Raw genomic sequence first — 15,073 nt, 5'->3', positions numbered from 1 at the left:
TGATGGGACTAGATGGCACTAACAGAGGTCACAGGATGGAGCCTGGGACCAAATGTGGATAGAGAAAACAGGTGGAAGGTAGGTAAGATACAGTTTGACTGTGACAGCTAAAATTTATTCTCACATCTACTCAAATTTTTTTTGCAAAAATTTTGGGAATATTTTTACACAAACAGAAATACGCCACAGCAATGTAAATGCTATAGGCACTTGATTACTACTGTTAACACATTTTACATTTGTATTCAGTTTTAAGACAGATGTCATCTGGCATAATAACAACTGATGTGATACAGTGTAACAGCAACTCAGGATTTTTTATATTAGTGTGTAATTAACAAAAGCTACATTTAAAAAATCAAACATCTTAAAAACAAGACTATTAAACAAAACCACAGTAAGCTCTGCAATATGCTTGATGACAAAGATTGGAACTACTTTATACAATGAAGATAAACCTCTTTAAATGTACATAGAATTAGACAGAAATACATCTACTGAGAAACACATTAAACATTAAAGGTGATAATTTTGAGGTAAACAATGCATATTATATTGCTTCAGTTTCACCCATGTTGATTAACCATTTTATTAAGCCTGAATTTGTTACAGATTTAAACCAATAATTCTACTTTTCCATTACATATATTTTAAAAATCCCACAGCATATGTTCAGATTCATAGTAATTTGGATATTTAGGGAAAGGACAAAGTTAGAGGCAAGCACTTAAACAGCTGTAAGAAAAAATTCAAAGAAGATGCTATATTCAGGATTTCCACAAAAATGAAAAAATGCTTCCAAAGCACTGTGACCAATAAAAAGAAAATAAAGACATTTCTATTCAATAAATTTTCACGAAATTACAATTTACCATTTTCCCCTAGATTTAGTTAGCGTCTCTTTTCCTTGGCTTATTTAAATTATCACTTTTGTTTGCTTCCTATATTAATCAGCTCACCAGCAAGACTGTCAACACCTCTAGTTAACTGATATCAAATACAAGTCTTTTTACCAAAAATCTTTGGATTAAAAATACATGTCTCCATGATCACCAACAGAAATATAAATAAAAAAAATTTTAACATGGTTAAATTTTAACATTATAGTTGTATAAATCATGTCTAGAACATAACAGAGCAACAGACTTGAAGATACAACAAAATGAAAGTCATAAAGAAAACATAAATTAGAAATGTTTAATACAGTGTGATGGAAAAAGCACATAGCAAATGTTTTACACACTGTTCATTTTAGATGAAAACCCAAAATATTTTATTAAAAACCACACTGACTGTGTTTTTGCATACAATAGTACTTGGGAAACATTTTCTTTATCCTGACAGTAAACTAAGCAGTGTATCAGACCAGGTAAGGTGACTCTTTCAATTTAATTAATTTATCAAAGGAAAAACATTAACTGCTCTGTGTTTAGGGTTATAATATGCACCAGTAGGTTTCTGTGCTCTGATACAGACAACAGTTTAATCACAGCAGATACATTTGTTGATGTAGTTTTGTTGATATCCTGTTTCAATTGTGGAACCCTTGCAGTGAGCCTGACCAGGGCCTGCACCAAACCCGCTCTGGAGCAGATAAACCAAGCGAGCCATGTCCTGACAGACACGTTCAGTTCTGCATGAGCACAGGGCATAACGCACACACCGTTCCAACAAGCGCAACAGAAAGAAACCCTCCAGTTTTTATTTGCCTATTCTCTGGACTACCCAGTCCTGCTGGCAGAGGGGACAGCGATTATTCTGTTTCACCCACAAGGACATGCAGCAATTGTGGAAGGAATGATTGCACTCTCCCCAAACCACTGAAAGAGAAGAAAGAACATGTTCCAGTCACACTCAGCTGTTCAATCAACATCTACAGCAAGGTTCAGACTATCACTCTTCTCAAATAATAACCACTGGAAACTTTAGAGACAAAACAGGTCATCACTGATTAATCCACTGAGATTGGATTATTATGATCATGTTGATGATAGTCAGTTCCATCATCAAGCCTTTTACTTGCTTCCAAATATTAAAAAAAAAGAAATGCATATATTATCACCTTGTTTAAAGTGAGAGGGTTTTGTGACTGTATAAACATATTTAGCAGCTCTGCCCAGTAAATAAGTGCAACTATTAAAGTTTTTCCCCTTAATCTTCTCCAGTACCAAAATAAAGCCAATGCACTACTGACTCACTATCATACCAGAGCATACCACCAAATTCTCATGTGAAATGCACTGTTTGAACTGAAATGTGTGATAGCAAGGAGGCACATATGACACAGTATACAATCTTAAAATAGGACTTTACACCAGGAGTTACTCACAGGCTACAGTTGTTCCAAGACTACAAAAATTGTTATCTGTTACCTATTTACTCCTGAATAATATTTTAAAATGTAGTTACTTGGCTTTTTTTCCTTCTTAGCTCACATTTTCCTCACAGGAGCACAAAGGTAACAACCAAAGGAGTGCTGTAAATGATATGTTTTCCTGTCTATCTTAAAGAGGAAACTTAGCAAGCCAATTAGGATATCTGGAACAGGAAAACCCTATTCCCATTAAAACAATAATCAAAAACCCCCAGTGGGTTTTTTTTGAGACAATACTCTTCAAAACACAAAGCTCAACAGCATGGAAAGGTTTACCACTCATTTAAAAGCTGTCATAAAGGTTTGAAGCAAGTTCTTTGAGACAGTTTTTACTATTTCCTATTTAATCAGTCAGAATTAAGACTTTCTTTTGTATACACAGGCACTGAAAGTATGATTATGTTTAAACTGAAGTGATCCCACTCTTGAAAATGTAAAGTGAACAACCAAGCCATTGCCTCCATTATCTGTGAATTAATAGTGGGAAAAATATTACTTCCTAACTCAGACATACATTTACTTCAGAACAGAGGATTTTTATTTGTACTACAATAATGTTTTCTGGCATGCAACTTTGAAGAAAAAGTAGCTTTTTCCTACCCACTTCAAAAATGTATATTATGATCTCAAATATGTGAACACAACACTGTTCACAAAACAGTGAAAGAAACCTAAATCTCTTAGTTGTGTACGTGTTGACAGAAAATTGGAAGCTGTTTTGTTTTACAGGACAGCTGACATGAAAACTGATATTTTGTGCTCAAAAATTATGCATAAATTATTACTAATGTAAAAAGATGATACAACGTAGAACAAAACACCAGTTTACTTTTGAGCATTAATAAAATCAGTATTCCCTTCAAACTTTAAAATGCACCATGCTGAGAGAAGCTTCAATTGAAAAACAAGCGAATGAAGTCACTACATACCAACACAATCTTCTTGTTTGTTTTCAGCTTGACATCTAAGACAGGCATCTAAAAGTAAACAAGAACAAACTCAATTTGATTCTCAGGATTCCATCTTAAGAATAGGTTTGTCAGAGGAAAATATAAACTCTAATACAAATTTACAGAGGTAAAAATCTCAAGTTTTGATGTCTACTTCAGCCCTTTAACATTAAATAGGCCCCTTAAATTCTAAAACTATGCAAATGACAATGAAATTTATAACTGAAAGAGATCAGAAGGACTCTGAACCCTCCAGCATGTTTTGTTTATTTTCCATTGCTTTGGTATTTTCATAACTTTTGCTGAAAAAAAGCCTTCTCCATTTTGTAGATATAAAAGCCCATAGATTTGTGCCAAGGCACTCAGGCATACTAAGACCAGAGCAAGCACAAAGCCAAACCCTAATTACAGGACTTTGTTTTTCAGATGTCAGCATTTCCTTTTAAGGAAGTCATTCACAATTTTGATTTTTTTAGGCTGTGAATCTCTCACCACAACTCCCACCACCTATTACTTTTTATAGCAGCTTCCCTCAACAAGTACCTGCATCTAATTTTCACAGGAGTCACACACATACAAATATAGTGGTACGGCTGATAATATATGTTAATAAATACGGAATAATATCTAATTAAAAATATTTATTATCTTTATGCACTCCAGTCTGTGGTTTTAGGACTGGATGGCAGGTCCAGGACTCAGTAAGATACAGGAGTGACAACTTCCGGGCTTCCAATATGCCACACATACAGTGGAAAAACACCTTTGCTTCTCTCCTTTGCCCCACCATGGACTGCTACAGACACACATGCTCGAATCATGCACAACAGAAAGTGTTCAACCATTACATAAGGAAACGCATCTTCATCTCCTCCAAAGAAAAGGAACTAGTTTAAACAAATGTCCTGCAGGTTGGATCTGGCTTACATGTTAATAGTTGGACCATATTCTCCCAGAAGACGAAACCATAATGTGCTACAGGAATTTGAGATTTGATATCAAATCAATAGATTTGAGTATTTTTGCTCTTTTTGAAAGCAAAATGATATTATATAATATTTTGAGTCTCTGCCAGATAGGGCCAGTACTACTGTTTTAGAATAAATCTGCCCAGACATTCCTCCTCTTCTCAGGTGATAGAGAACAAATCAGAGAGAGCTCTAAAACGGCTGCCCCTTCCTCTCTGAGACAAAAGCACAACTTTCCTGTTGTCTGTTCCTACAATTGATATTTCAACAGCAGTTAAGGGCCAAGGTGCTGGGGAGATTCAGCCCAAGTGCTTCAACTTGTATCAGGGTTTGTGGGAGCCCACATTTGATGGATGATTTGGGGTCAGAGCAGAAAGAATAAATCAGCTGTCCTATCGAGCCCTTGAGTTGCAATTTCAGACAGAAGCAGCACAGAGAACCAAGGACAGAAATCACTGCCACCACACCGAAGTAACCTGTCCCCATTCCTACATCATAACCCCAAGGGGGACAGTCTGAAAAGCTAAGGACAGCAAAGCCACTCCAGCTGCAATCCTGCACTTCCCTGCTGACACCTGCATTGCTGCCTCCTTCCCTTGTGCATCTAAGACCACATTGGTTCAAGGAGTTAAACCAATATAAAATGGTTAAGGAGCTAACACCTCCTTCCCTACAAAAGTCAAACAAACTAACTTGCAACAAGTACCAGTCTCAGTCTGGCACTGCCTCCTACCTAAGGTTACTGCAGACGCAGTGGCTCGACAGGAGCCAGACCCACTCTGGCAGGGTCAACGCAAAATTGCTAAACTGAAGTCAGTTATGATCAAGTTTCACATTCTAACAATGTGGTTTGTTCCCCAAAAACGGTTACTAGATTTTTTCAGGTTTTTTTTCTAATTTCAGATTAAAAGTACTCTCTTGGTCTAGCTATGAGAAAATACTATATTTTTTTTAACTTTTATAATAGCTCTGGGTAAGATTTTGTTAATCTAAGACATTTTTTATAGTGTCCTGTAACAGGCTAGCCACAATAGGGATAAATACTTTTTTAAAATTATGGTTTACACGGCAAATGAAGCCAATTTCATATTTCCAGAGTAGTCTCTGTTTACCATAAAAAAGCAAATAATCTTCAAAATATGCTTATGTAAAAGATCATCTCCCACGACTTCAGTTTGTGCTGCATGTTTTTTCCTCTAGTGCACCCTTTTGCCTTCTTTATTCCACAGAATCTTCCCAGTAAAAGCATTTACGAGAACTAACAGAATTGCATATTTTGCCTCATTTCTGTTAAACCAAATCCTGACTTTATTTTCAGTATCATGGGTCCTGGCCCTACAGAAGCAAGGTGCTCTTGGGTCGTTTGTCCAGCCAAAGTGTTGCACACCCAACTGAGAGGACAGTTTTATCTAGGATGACTCAGCCCAATAGTAAAAACTAGATATGCACACACAGTAAAGGAAGAATTGAAGCCGTTTTCGAAGAATCAAGATAAATATCATATTAGACAAAGATGTCAGAAAACAACAATGTGCGTCAACAATGAAGGTGTTTCAAACAGTCTCTGGATTTCAAAACCAAATAAACTAACCCCTTACTCAGTAGAGATCTCAGTACATTTATGTGTGTTCAACTGCAGCAATAATCACGTTTGTGAAGTAGTGCCAGGCACCCTGATTTAAGAGATTTGGAAAATGAATTTATATGTACATCCGTAACTGCTTCGTAAAAAAAAAACAACCCCGAACAGAAGACTCTTAACAAAACCCACCCCACAAAGAGCAGCCCCGGGCACGCAGCACTCGGTTTAGCTGTAAGTCAGTGCCGCAGACGAGCACCAGCCCTCACGACGAAGGCGGCACTGCAGGAGAGGGGACGGTCACCGAGCACCCGGCGGGGCCCAGGCCCCGCGTGCGGCGGGGGCGGCGCAGGGAGCGCGGCCCGGCCGGGCAGGGGGGGACGCTCGCTGCCCGACGGGACCGCGTGTGGCCTCTGGAGCGCGGCGGGCCGGCCCCCGCGGGGCCCTCCTCCTTCTCCTTCTCCTCCTCCGGGAAGGCGCGGAGGAGGAAGCGGAGGCGGGAGGGATCAGCCCCCCCCTTCTACCGGAAACCGTGTCCCAGCCCTGCGCCCGCCATGCCCAGGGCGGCGGGCACGGCCCCAGGCCCGGCCCAGGCCCCCCGCCCCGCGGCCATGGCGGCCCGGCCGGCGCTTACCCATGACCTGCACCCGGCAAATGGCGCAGGTGTCGCACTCCACGTCCCAGCTCCACATGGCCACCGCATTCCACTTCTTCAGCGAGAACATCTTGTCGGGGGCGCCCGCCTTGGAGCCCGCGGAGCCTGGCAGCGAGTGGGGGGCGCCGGGCTCGTCCCCGTCCTCCACATCGGCCATGGCGGAGGGGCGGGGACGCGGCGGGCGCGCGGGCGGCAGCGCCACCCTCCGGCGGCGGCCGCGCAGCCCCGCCCGCGGCGCGGGGAGCGGGACGGGCCCGGAGAGGCCCCGCGGGCCTGGAGGCCTTCCTGGAAACCGAACGCATTTACAGAGCTTCAAAGCACTTCCTGTGTTTCAGCAGGACACCAGCAGGTGCCACGTTGGTAGTGCTCATGAAGGATGTTGTCACACGCGGAGTGCAAATGAATCAATCAGAACTTCAGTGGTCTGGGCTGCCTTGAGTGTAGGGAGACAACCCAATCTTCCAACTCATTTCCTAAGACTGCTAAGAGAATAAGCGAAACACTGCAGCAGTGGCGTGCACCTTGGCCACCTTGGTAATAAAGTAAAAACAATGATACTAAAGATTTTATGTCTGCACATTACTCAACTATCAGTTCAAAAGCACCTTGAACACTGTTAAACATGAAGTAAGTCTTTTAGCTTGGCTGATTCACACTCCTCTCAATCCACACTCTTCATTTCCCTTCGCCAGCTCCACACTTTTAACTCATCGTTCTATTATGTCCATTTTTAAAACCATCATGGCACTTCTGAATTTGAATTACTGGGACTAGATGTAATCCAGAAAGTTTTAAATAAAAAATTGCTTTTTGTAAAAGAAAAGAAAATGTATACATACTTTTCCTTTGATAATATATTGCATTTTTATGCCCTTTGCAAAGATTTTTAAAATTTGAATGTACCTGTTCCTAAACGTAAAAAAATTAAAATCTATCATTTAAGTACATTTAATTTCTGCTATGTAAAATGTGAACTACCTCTAAATAGAGATTAAAAAAAACCCCACAAGTCAAACAACCAAATCCTGTTGGAGTTTTGGGGTTTTCAAATTGATACAATTTGCCTTGTATCCCTAACTGATGCAATTCTTAAGTTCTAAGAGCAAACTATGACAGACATTATAACTGTGTTGAGTGCTGTCAAATCATCACACATGTGCTGTACATGATGCAAAGTCAAATATAAACCCCACTTGGATTAGTTCACGAAAGCAAATATGACATAGGCACCTTTGACTCTGTCCAGACTGCCGTAGAGAAATAAAGTGATAGCTTCCCACCTAAAAATTATTTTCTTGCTATTTTTTCACCTAAAGAGCTGTATCAGAAAAATTTCAAGCCATTTTTGAGAAGTAATTCTGGCACTCTGTAATTCATCTACAGCCACACACGACATTAAGGAGGTCACACATGGGAGAGTGCCACGACAGCTCTTTCAGAGGGTTTTCCCTATGCACAGTCACTGGTTTTAATTGTAAATAAAAGCCACAATATTTCAGACTGGGCATTCATTCATCTCATTCACTGAAAATATTCCAAATTGAGAATCTAAAAATGAGAAATCAAACCAAGCTCCTTTCAGCCCAACGAGTGATTGTTCAGCTACCATTAAAGCCAATTGTGTGCTACAGAATGGGAAAAGAAGAACTTGGCAGCTGAGAACACAATGCTCATGATACTTAGTATCCAAATTTGAAATATTGCTTTATTTTACACAATCTATAATGAATTAAATTTGTCATAATTTCAAAGTAATGATGCAGTGTAATTCATCAATTCTGATTGTCTTCATATAAAAAATACTCAAAGCTCCAAGTGTGACACCCAACCTTAGTGTTCTGCTAATACTCTTATTCCCATTTCAAATCAATATAGATGCATCTTTGCCTCGTAAGAACATTTTCATTTTCTATACCCCTTTCTAAATTCTGAATATTGCACAGACAGTGCTTTAAAAGGATATACAATGCCTTGCAGAGTTTCATAAATCCTTTGAGAATGGAGATGTCTGGAAACAGCCTGATTTTACTCCTTTTTCTTCCTTTCTTCTTAAAACTTTTTGACATTTTTGTTGTTTTCTTTTGCCAGTTTGTTTACTTCACCTTCCCTGGATGTGTTTAAAAAAAGACTGGATGTAGCAGCTGGTGCCATAGTTTATTTAAAATGTTGGGGCATGGATTGGACTCGATGATCTTGAAGGTCTCTTCCAACCTAATGATTCTGTGAAAATTATTTTTATTAAAAACAAAGCTTTTACAAAAATGTCAGTTTTATGATAATGCAAAGAACAGTTATGTAAGTACGTGTTTATCTTGGCCAACTGATACATGTGCTGGACTGTATTATCCCACTTACTGTTTGTTCTGTCAATAGATTAACATATATCAAAACACTCGAGGACTGTGTCAATTTATCTGCCAAAGAAAATAATTTAAGCATACTTCTCTGCCAAAACTATTTCTTAAACTCTGGTCATCTGTGTCTCTCTGTACCTCTTTCCCAATAAGAATATGCTAGATGGATCTATTAATGCCCAGTAGGGCTGAGACTTAGCTACAGTGGAGCTGCAAGAGAGGAAGACAGCACAGGGAACAGCACTGTATGAGCACACCACCATCTGTCACAAACCCACCTGTAGCAGCTCCTAAGGCTTTACTGAAGCTGCCAGATGCAACTGGCAGAATAGAAAACAGACTCTAATGCTCATAGGTACAGTTTCTGTGAAACAGAAGCATGTAGCAGGCATGCAGAAATATAAAGGAAATCACAACAGGAATTAGGGAAACAATGTATTTGTGGAATAAGCTGCATGCTTTTGCACTTGGAGGATCTCACTGGAAGGGAAGAAATCACACAAATATGCACAGCATAGCAAAGAGATCCCAATATTCTTATAAATGTATATGATTGGGCATGAACTTCATAAAGTCCAGGAATGAGCTCAAAGACAGAGAAATAGCAGTAATTCCAATTCTTAAATGCATTGTGCTTTACTCTTCAAGTGAAATACATGATCATTCATGACACATAATACGCAGAAGGGAAATCCTTACAGAAGTTATTTTTAAAAAACCCTTTTGCTGAGCTGCTTTAATCAACTCTAAACCCTTGGAACATCTCCATTTTTCACACAACACCCTGGCTCATTCATCTCTCCTTTTGCAGCAGAGATTAAAAGCTAAAGACACAAAGACCTCTGACTGCTTTATGAACTTCTATACTGTGCTTTTGTTTGCTAATTGTTTTACTCTGGAGTAAAACTCAGCTATTACTATTACCCCTGAACAGTGCTGATCTTCAGGTTAGATGTCTATTTCATATCTGTTCTTTAATTTAGAAAATCTGTGAAGATAAAATTTTGCACATTTCAACTGTAGTTAGCTGTTTGAGAATGGAACTGCATTCTGAATTGAAAACTGGATACCAAATTACATTGTTCTGTTGTTGTGCAGGGGCACAGGCCCCATGTATTTTGAAATATGGACACTTCCTATAAATTTGTGAGGTAGCACAGTCTGTTTTACTATTTTTAACATCTCTCTGATATTTGGATCCTGCCTAGTATCAGCATAGACCCCAAAAGCCACTCTTAGAAAATCCAGCCCTTCAATACACACCAGACCTCCCCTCCTCAAAAAAATTTCTAAAACCCCAAACAAAAAATAGAAACACTAGAAAGAAAAGCCACATAACTTGCCTATAGAACCTCCCTTTGCTCATATATTTAAATTACTGGGAGGTGTTGCACAAGTGAACTTTATCTTCTCATTATTCACACTTGTAGATGTTATATCCTGCATATCATGTCACAACACATTTGTTTTTACCTTGACCTACTTTTCTACTTTTATATTTTGGCCAAGGTAGTGCCAAAAATATACATTTAAAATTCAAGTATATATAAAAATAATAAAATAACAAACCCATGTAAATGTCATACCATAACAGAATGGAAGAACTCAACTGGAATATATGTGAACTACTCAGGAGGAAGCTAGATTAATTATTTTGGTTGTCACAGAAATCAATGTTTTGTGTTTCAAAAAGTTTTCTTTCCTCTTGGACTTTTCAAATTTGCATCGGTATACAAAGCATAGGGCCTTACATGACCCAGTATGGGAAGAAGAGACTGAAATGTAAATACTTCCCCTTCTTTCATTAAGTACTTCAAAGGTCTGTGGAAGAAAGATACCACTAATTGTCAGTTCTGAGCATTACTGTAGATCACTTGATTCTTAAAGGGGAGTTTCCTTACTAATTTTGTCTGTTCCCTGCTTTTCCCCGGCTGTTCCTGTATCCTGCAGCAGCAGTGTCCCAGCGAGCAGAAAGCGAGGGCTGAGCTAAACCCCGGCAGCTCCAGCTGAGCTCTCAGGCAGCTGTGGAGTGACCTCTGGAGCGCTGCCTGTCCTGCTCCGGGAGGGAAGTGCTGCTGGAACCGGGGCTGCTGCCCTCGGAGCCTTCTGCTGTTCACCATCCACACTCCAGCCTCTCTCCCTGCTGCTGCACACGCTGGAGTTTGCCACCATAAAGCACGGAATATCTTGGACCTTTTGAGAAATCAGAGGGACCAGGTAAGAGATTTTGACCTGCAAGTCTTGAATTCTAGTCACACAGTAGGTTTACTTTGGCTGTTTTATGATTCTCTCAAGCTTTTTTTCCCTGTGTACGAAGAATGACCAAAAACAAAAGATGAAAGTGGGTAACGAAATCACAACCCCTTAAAGCAAACTAAATTGTTTGAATCCATGAAGTTTCTAAAATCGGTGTAATGATTTGCATCTTTTTGGTGAAATTGTTAACTAGACTTCATACAACTGGCATGGCATTTGCAATTGTAATTATGCTAAAATAATGATGGACTCAAACACTTAAAAATCTTGATTATATACAAGATTTTCTATGGAAAATTGTATTAAGCAAGATGGATGAATTTTGTCATTTGCCATAAACATTTATTAACATAAAGAATATTTTAAAACACTTCAGCAGTCATATATTTGCTTTTATTAAAAAAACCGCAAAATATTCTTACTAAGAATACCTAATTAAAATTCTTAATTTCTGTACCTAAATAACTGCTTACAAAGAATATGCCTTTCCTGAACACTGTTGCCACTGCATCTTTTTAAATCTTATTCTGATTGTAAAGCAACGAATTGGCAACATTTTTGTCTGCAATTTAGGTACACAAAGTGCCTTTTTAAGTAATGTAACTGAATTACAGGCTCTATTCCCAATTCTTACAGCTCTACTCTTCAACTCTGAAATTAATTTTCTTTTTTAAATTAATGGTTAGAGAAGGCAACATATTAGCAGAGGAAAAAAAAAAGGATCAGTCTGCTATAATCATTACAGAATATGTACAATCCTTTTTTTTAAATGTTCACAGAAAAAAAATTCCTCCTGTACTTCCAATTTCATATTTACATTCCTCTGCTTTCTAATCTGCAAATGGATGCATACCACTCATAGCAGGCCTTAATACATCTTACTTCAGATTAATCAAATTAATTCCAAAATGGCTGGATGGTTTGCACTGTAACTCCTGACAGACGCTTCCATGCCAGCAAAAAAGAACAATTCGTAAGGCTTCTCTGCATGCTCTTACACTGAATGATGAACCAGCACTACTCTCCCCAGACACCAATTTAGAATGCAACAATGCTGCAGATGCCACATCCCCCAGGTTAATTGCATGCAATTCCCATTCACTCAGGTAAATGCTGAAAAATACTGTTTAAACATTTTAAACAGCCAGGCCTCACAGTAAACACACAGCTTATCTCAGGTTTGTTGTAGTTTATTTCTGAGTTATTCTCAAGCGATGTTACAAAACATTTTAATGTCTCGATAAGAAAATAAAATTTAAATAAAAATACATTCAACAATACATCATCATAATAACATTAAAACTTTTACAATCCTAACAGAAGTAATTACTGAATAACATCACTTTTCTAGACTAATCAAAAATGAAGGCTTTTATTAATTATCGTCCTACTTGTACCTAATTAAATTCTAGAACATCTACTGCACTTTAAAACATTATAAAATGAGAAATCAACTCTTAATGGTCACAAATATTCAATGGCCTTCTGGGTTTTTTTCTCAGTATTCCAGTACCAAAGCAAAAAAAAAAAAAAAAAAAAAAAAAAAAAAAAAAAAAGTGCATATTACAAAACCCCAACATTGCAAGAGTATACTATTCAATTTTTCATAAATTTGACTTTGAAAACAACAGAAAATGGCTCCAAGGAAGAGGGTTTGCCACAGGGTTAATTCATACACAACAAAACCTAATTCTGACACTCAACCACATTCAACTTTGTTTAATAACAACTTTTGATTAATAGCAATTAATCTTTACCTTTAGCTTGGCAAAACACATTTATTGGCATTGCTATATTCTCCCTCAGTTTTAACTGTTGGCAAATAAAAGTCCTGTTGAACACATCAAATGCGTAAAAAAGGAAAAGGCAAAACCAGCTGAGGTAATTAAATGATTGTGATGTTGCAGATCCTAGAACTGAATCCCAGGTATTCTAAAATAGCTTGGTATTAAAACAATCCTGTCTTGCCACCTTCCTTCCATTTTAGAAAGCCTTCTTACAACAGTATAATAAATTGTGTGGTAATTTCAACAGCTTCCTGTTTCAAGAATTGTGCATTTCTATTCTAAGTTACATTCCTAATTAATTTGGCCAAATTGTGACTGGAAAAACAAAACAAAACCAAAACTAAAAAAACACCCTGCAAAACAACAAAAGACCCCACAGAAAATGCTTTAAAAATAAAAGTACCACATACAACTTTTATTAAAAATAATAGTCCAACAAGTACCATTGTATTTAATACTGATGAAGCAAAGTTGCCACAGTAATACCTTTGCTTCTTCCTGGTTATATACATATACCTTTTCTCAGCAGAAAACTAACTTCTCAGACAAAGTGAGCAAAAATTAATCTTACTGAAGTCAGGAATGCCAGTTTAAAATTGTGTTAAGTGGCAAATACAAATTCATGTAACTAAAGATACAAAAATATTCACTGAAGCATTGCTTAAAGACAAAACAATGTTGATCATTCAACTGATCATAACAAGCAGATACTACAAAGTATCTAAAAATAATCTGGGATAGTCCAGATATCTAAAGTGCTTTGAGTGATTATAATAGAGATTATTTATTAGATTTGTAGTCAAAAGTTGAGCTGGACGTAGTTATTACTTTTTATAAAAACAAGAAATTAAATCATACATGGGATGATGTTAATTGATCAGTACTTAACCACAATCTGTTCACACTTAAATTTTTCTATCTGTAGGCAAACCTATTTAACAAGAATGTTACTACCCTGCACTTCTTTTTAGGTTAAGAAAAAATATGTACCTTAAAAAATGCTAAAGAAAATAGATAGTGGTCTAATGTCACTCCATATATTACTCACTCCAAATGTAAACAAGAGGTACAACGTAAGTTCCCTGATTTCTTCTTTAGTACTTAATAACACAACTAACACTGGTAATCTGCTGTCCAGATGATTTGCAGCATACTGCATGGTTCTATAAAACTTCAACTGTAGATAAATCAAGTCATGACAACACCTAATACAAAGAAAAATAAGTCAAATGTATCGAGTGTGAAGCTTCAGATCTTTTCCACATCATAAGATCTTGGGATTTCTACTTCAAAATCCATATCAGCAGGGCAGGCACTCATGGTAAACTCATGCAAGTTTGCAGTGTATGTACTGAGATGTAATCCAACCAACAAATGCAGTGTGGATTTTCTTCCATGAAAAAGCTTATTTGTCTAGAAAGTTCTTTCCAATAAGACAACAATGGCAAAACAACATTTAGATTTATTCACATCTCTTACTTCAAGAACCTGGAACTTCAAGTTCTTCAGCAAAATGAGAATAAACTTTAAAGACCAGATTTCCAAGAAGGTATTTTTCTATTAAATATTAAATAGATTGTCAACACAACTAGCATTTATGTTCATTCTTAAATACTTTGCAAAAAATGTATATAATGAATTAAAAAAAGAAAACAAACAAAAAACCAAAACACTCTAGAATATTTCCAGTTTCCTTTTTCATCCAAGTGGACCAGTTTGTTTTGGTTAGGAAACTTTTCCAACAATCGGATTTTCTCTGAAAAAAAACAACATATTATGTGTAAATACTTTTAAGGTTAACATTTGCTTTCTAGTTCTCATCATGCAATTTAAATTTATCAAGCAAAAAAACCCATTTCTATCATTAATCGTGAAATTCAGTGATTTGCAAAAACCTCATTTGCTTTCACACTGGACTTCTAAATCACACTCAATTTTTCTCCACAACTTGGGTCAAATATTAATCAGGGTTTGAGCTTTTCTTTTTTTCCTGGTGAATCAATCCTTATTGATGCAAAGAAAAAAATCTAAAAACTTGCTAGTGGTGTTCCAGAGGCATAAGCCAGGACTGAAGAGAATTAAAGAACGTGATCCGGAACAACGATGTACTCCAAAGAACAGAGGGTTTTTTTACCTTCGTAAGAAATAGT

The 15,073-nt window shown here is 37.5% G+C and overlaps 2 protein-coding genes across 5 annotated transcripts in view; both read right to left on the bottom strand.

The window, feature by feature from the left end:
* Positions 1–88: 88 nt before the first annotated feature.
* RNF7 (ring finger protein 7) lies at positions 89–6,796 on the bottom strand. Of its 2 annotated transcripts, none has more exons than XM_058844426.1 (3): positions 6,506–6,716; positions 3,304–3,351; positions 89–1,820 (listed from the first exon to the last, which is right to left on the bottom strand). In XM_058844426.1, the coding sequence occupies exons 1-3, from the start codon at positions 6,681–6,683 to the stop codon at positions 1,702–1,704; spliced, it is 345 nt and encodes a 114-aa protein (XP_058700409.1). In that variant the 5' UTR covers positions 6,684–6,716; the 3' UTR covers positions 89–1,701. The 2 variants fall into 2 exon arrangements, with proteins under 2 accessions (XP_058700409.1, XP_058700410.1); XM_058844427.1 differs by having other exon boundaries at positions 1,764–1,820; positions 6,513–6,796.
* A 5,494-nt stretch (positions 6,797–12,290) lies between these two features.
* The window catches only part of RASA2 (RAS p21 protein activator 2), a 46,398-nt gene continuing 43,615 nt past the window's right edge, over positions 12,291–15,073 (bottom strand). For all 3 annotated transcript variants that reach the window (XM_058844139.1, XM_058844140.1, XM_058844141.1), the window contains one exon: positions 12,291–14,679. In XM_058844139.1, the coding sequence (XP_058700122.1) occupies positions 14,649–14,679 (31 nt within the window). In that variant the 3' untranslated portion in view covers positions 12,291–14,648. The remainder of the gene's footprint in view (positions 14,680–15,073) is intronic.

The sequence above is a fragment of the Poecile atricapillus genome, chromosome 8 (assembly GCF_030490865.1).
Source record: "Poecile atricapillus isolate bPoeAtr1 chromosome 8, bPoeAtr1.hap1, whole genome shotgun sequence".
Classification (NCBI taxonomy): domain Eukaryota; kingdom Metazoa; phylum Chordata; class Aves; order Passeriformes; family Paridae; genus Poecile; species Poecile atricapillus.
Note: the sequence above shows the minus strand (reverse complement) of the source record. Positions and strands in the feature narration are given on the sequence as shown.

Excerpts from the sequence above, each read along its gene's own strand:
- RNF7 (XM_058844426.1), bottom strand. The coding sequence starts at position 6,683 with ATGGCCGATGTGGAGGACGGGGACGAGCCCGGCGCCCCCCACTCGCTG. Across the intron at positions 3,352-6,505 it reads TTGCCGGGTGCAGGTCATGG|ATGCCTGTCTTAGATGTCAA; the intron begins GTAAGCGCCGGC and ends GTTTACTTTTAG. Across the intron at positions 1,821-3,303 it reads CAAACAAGAAGATTGTGTTG|TGGTTTGGGGAGAGTGCAAT; the intron begins GTATGTAGTGAC and ends CTTCTCTTTCAG.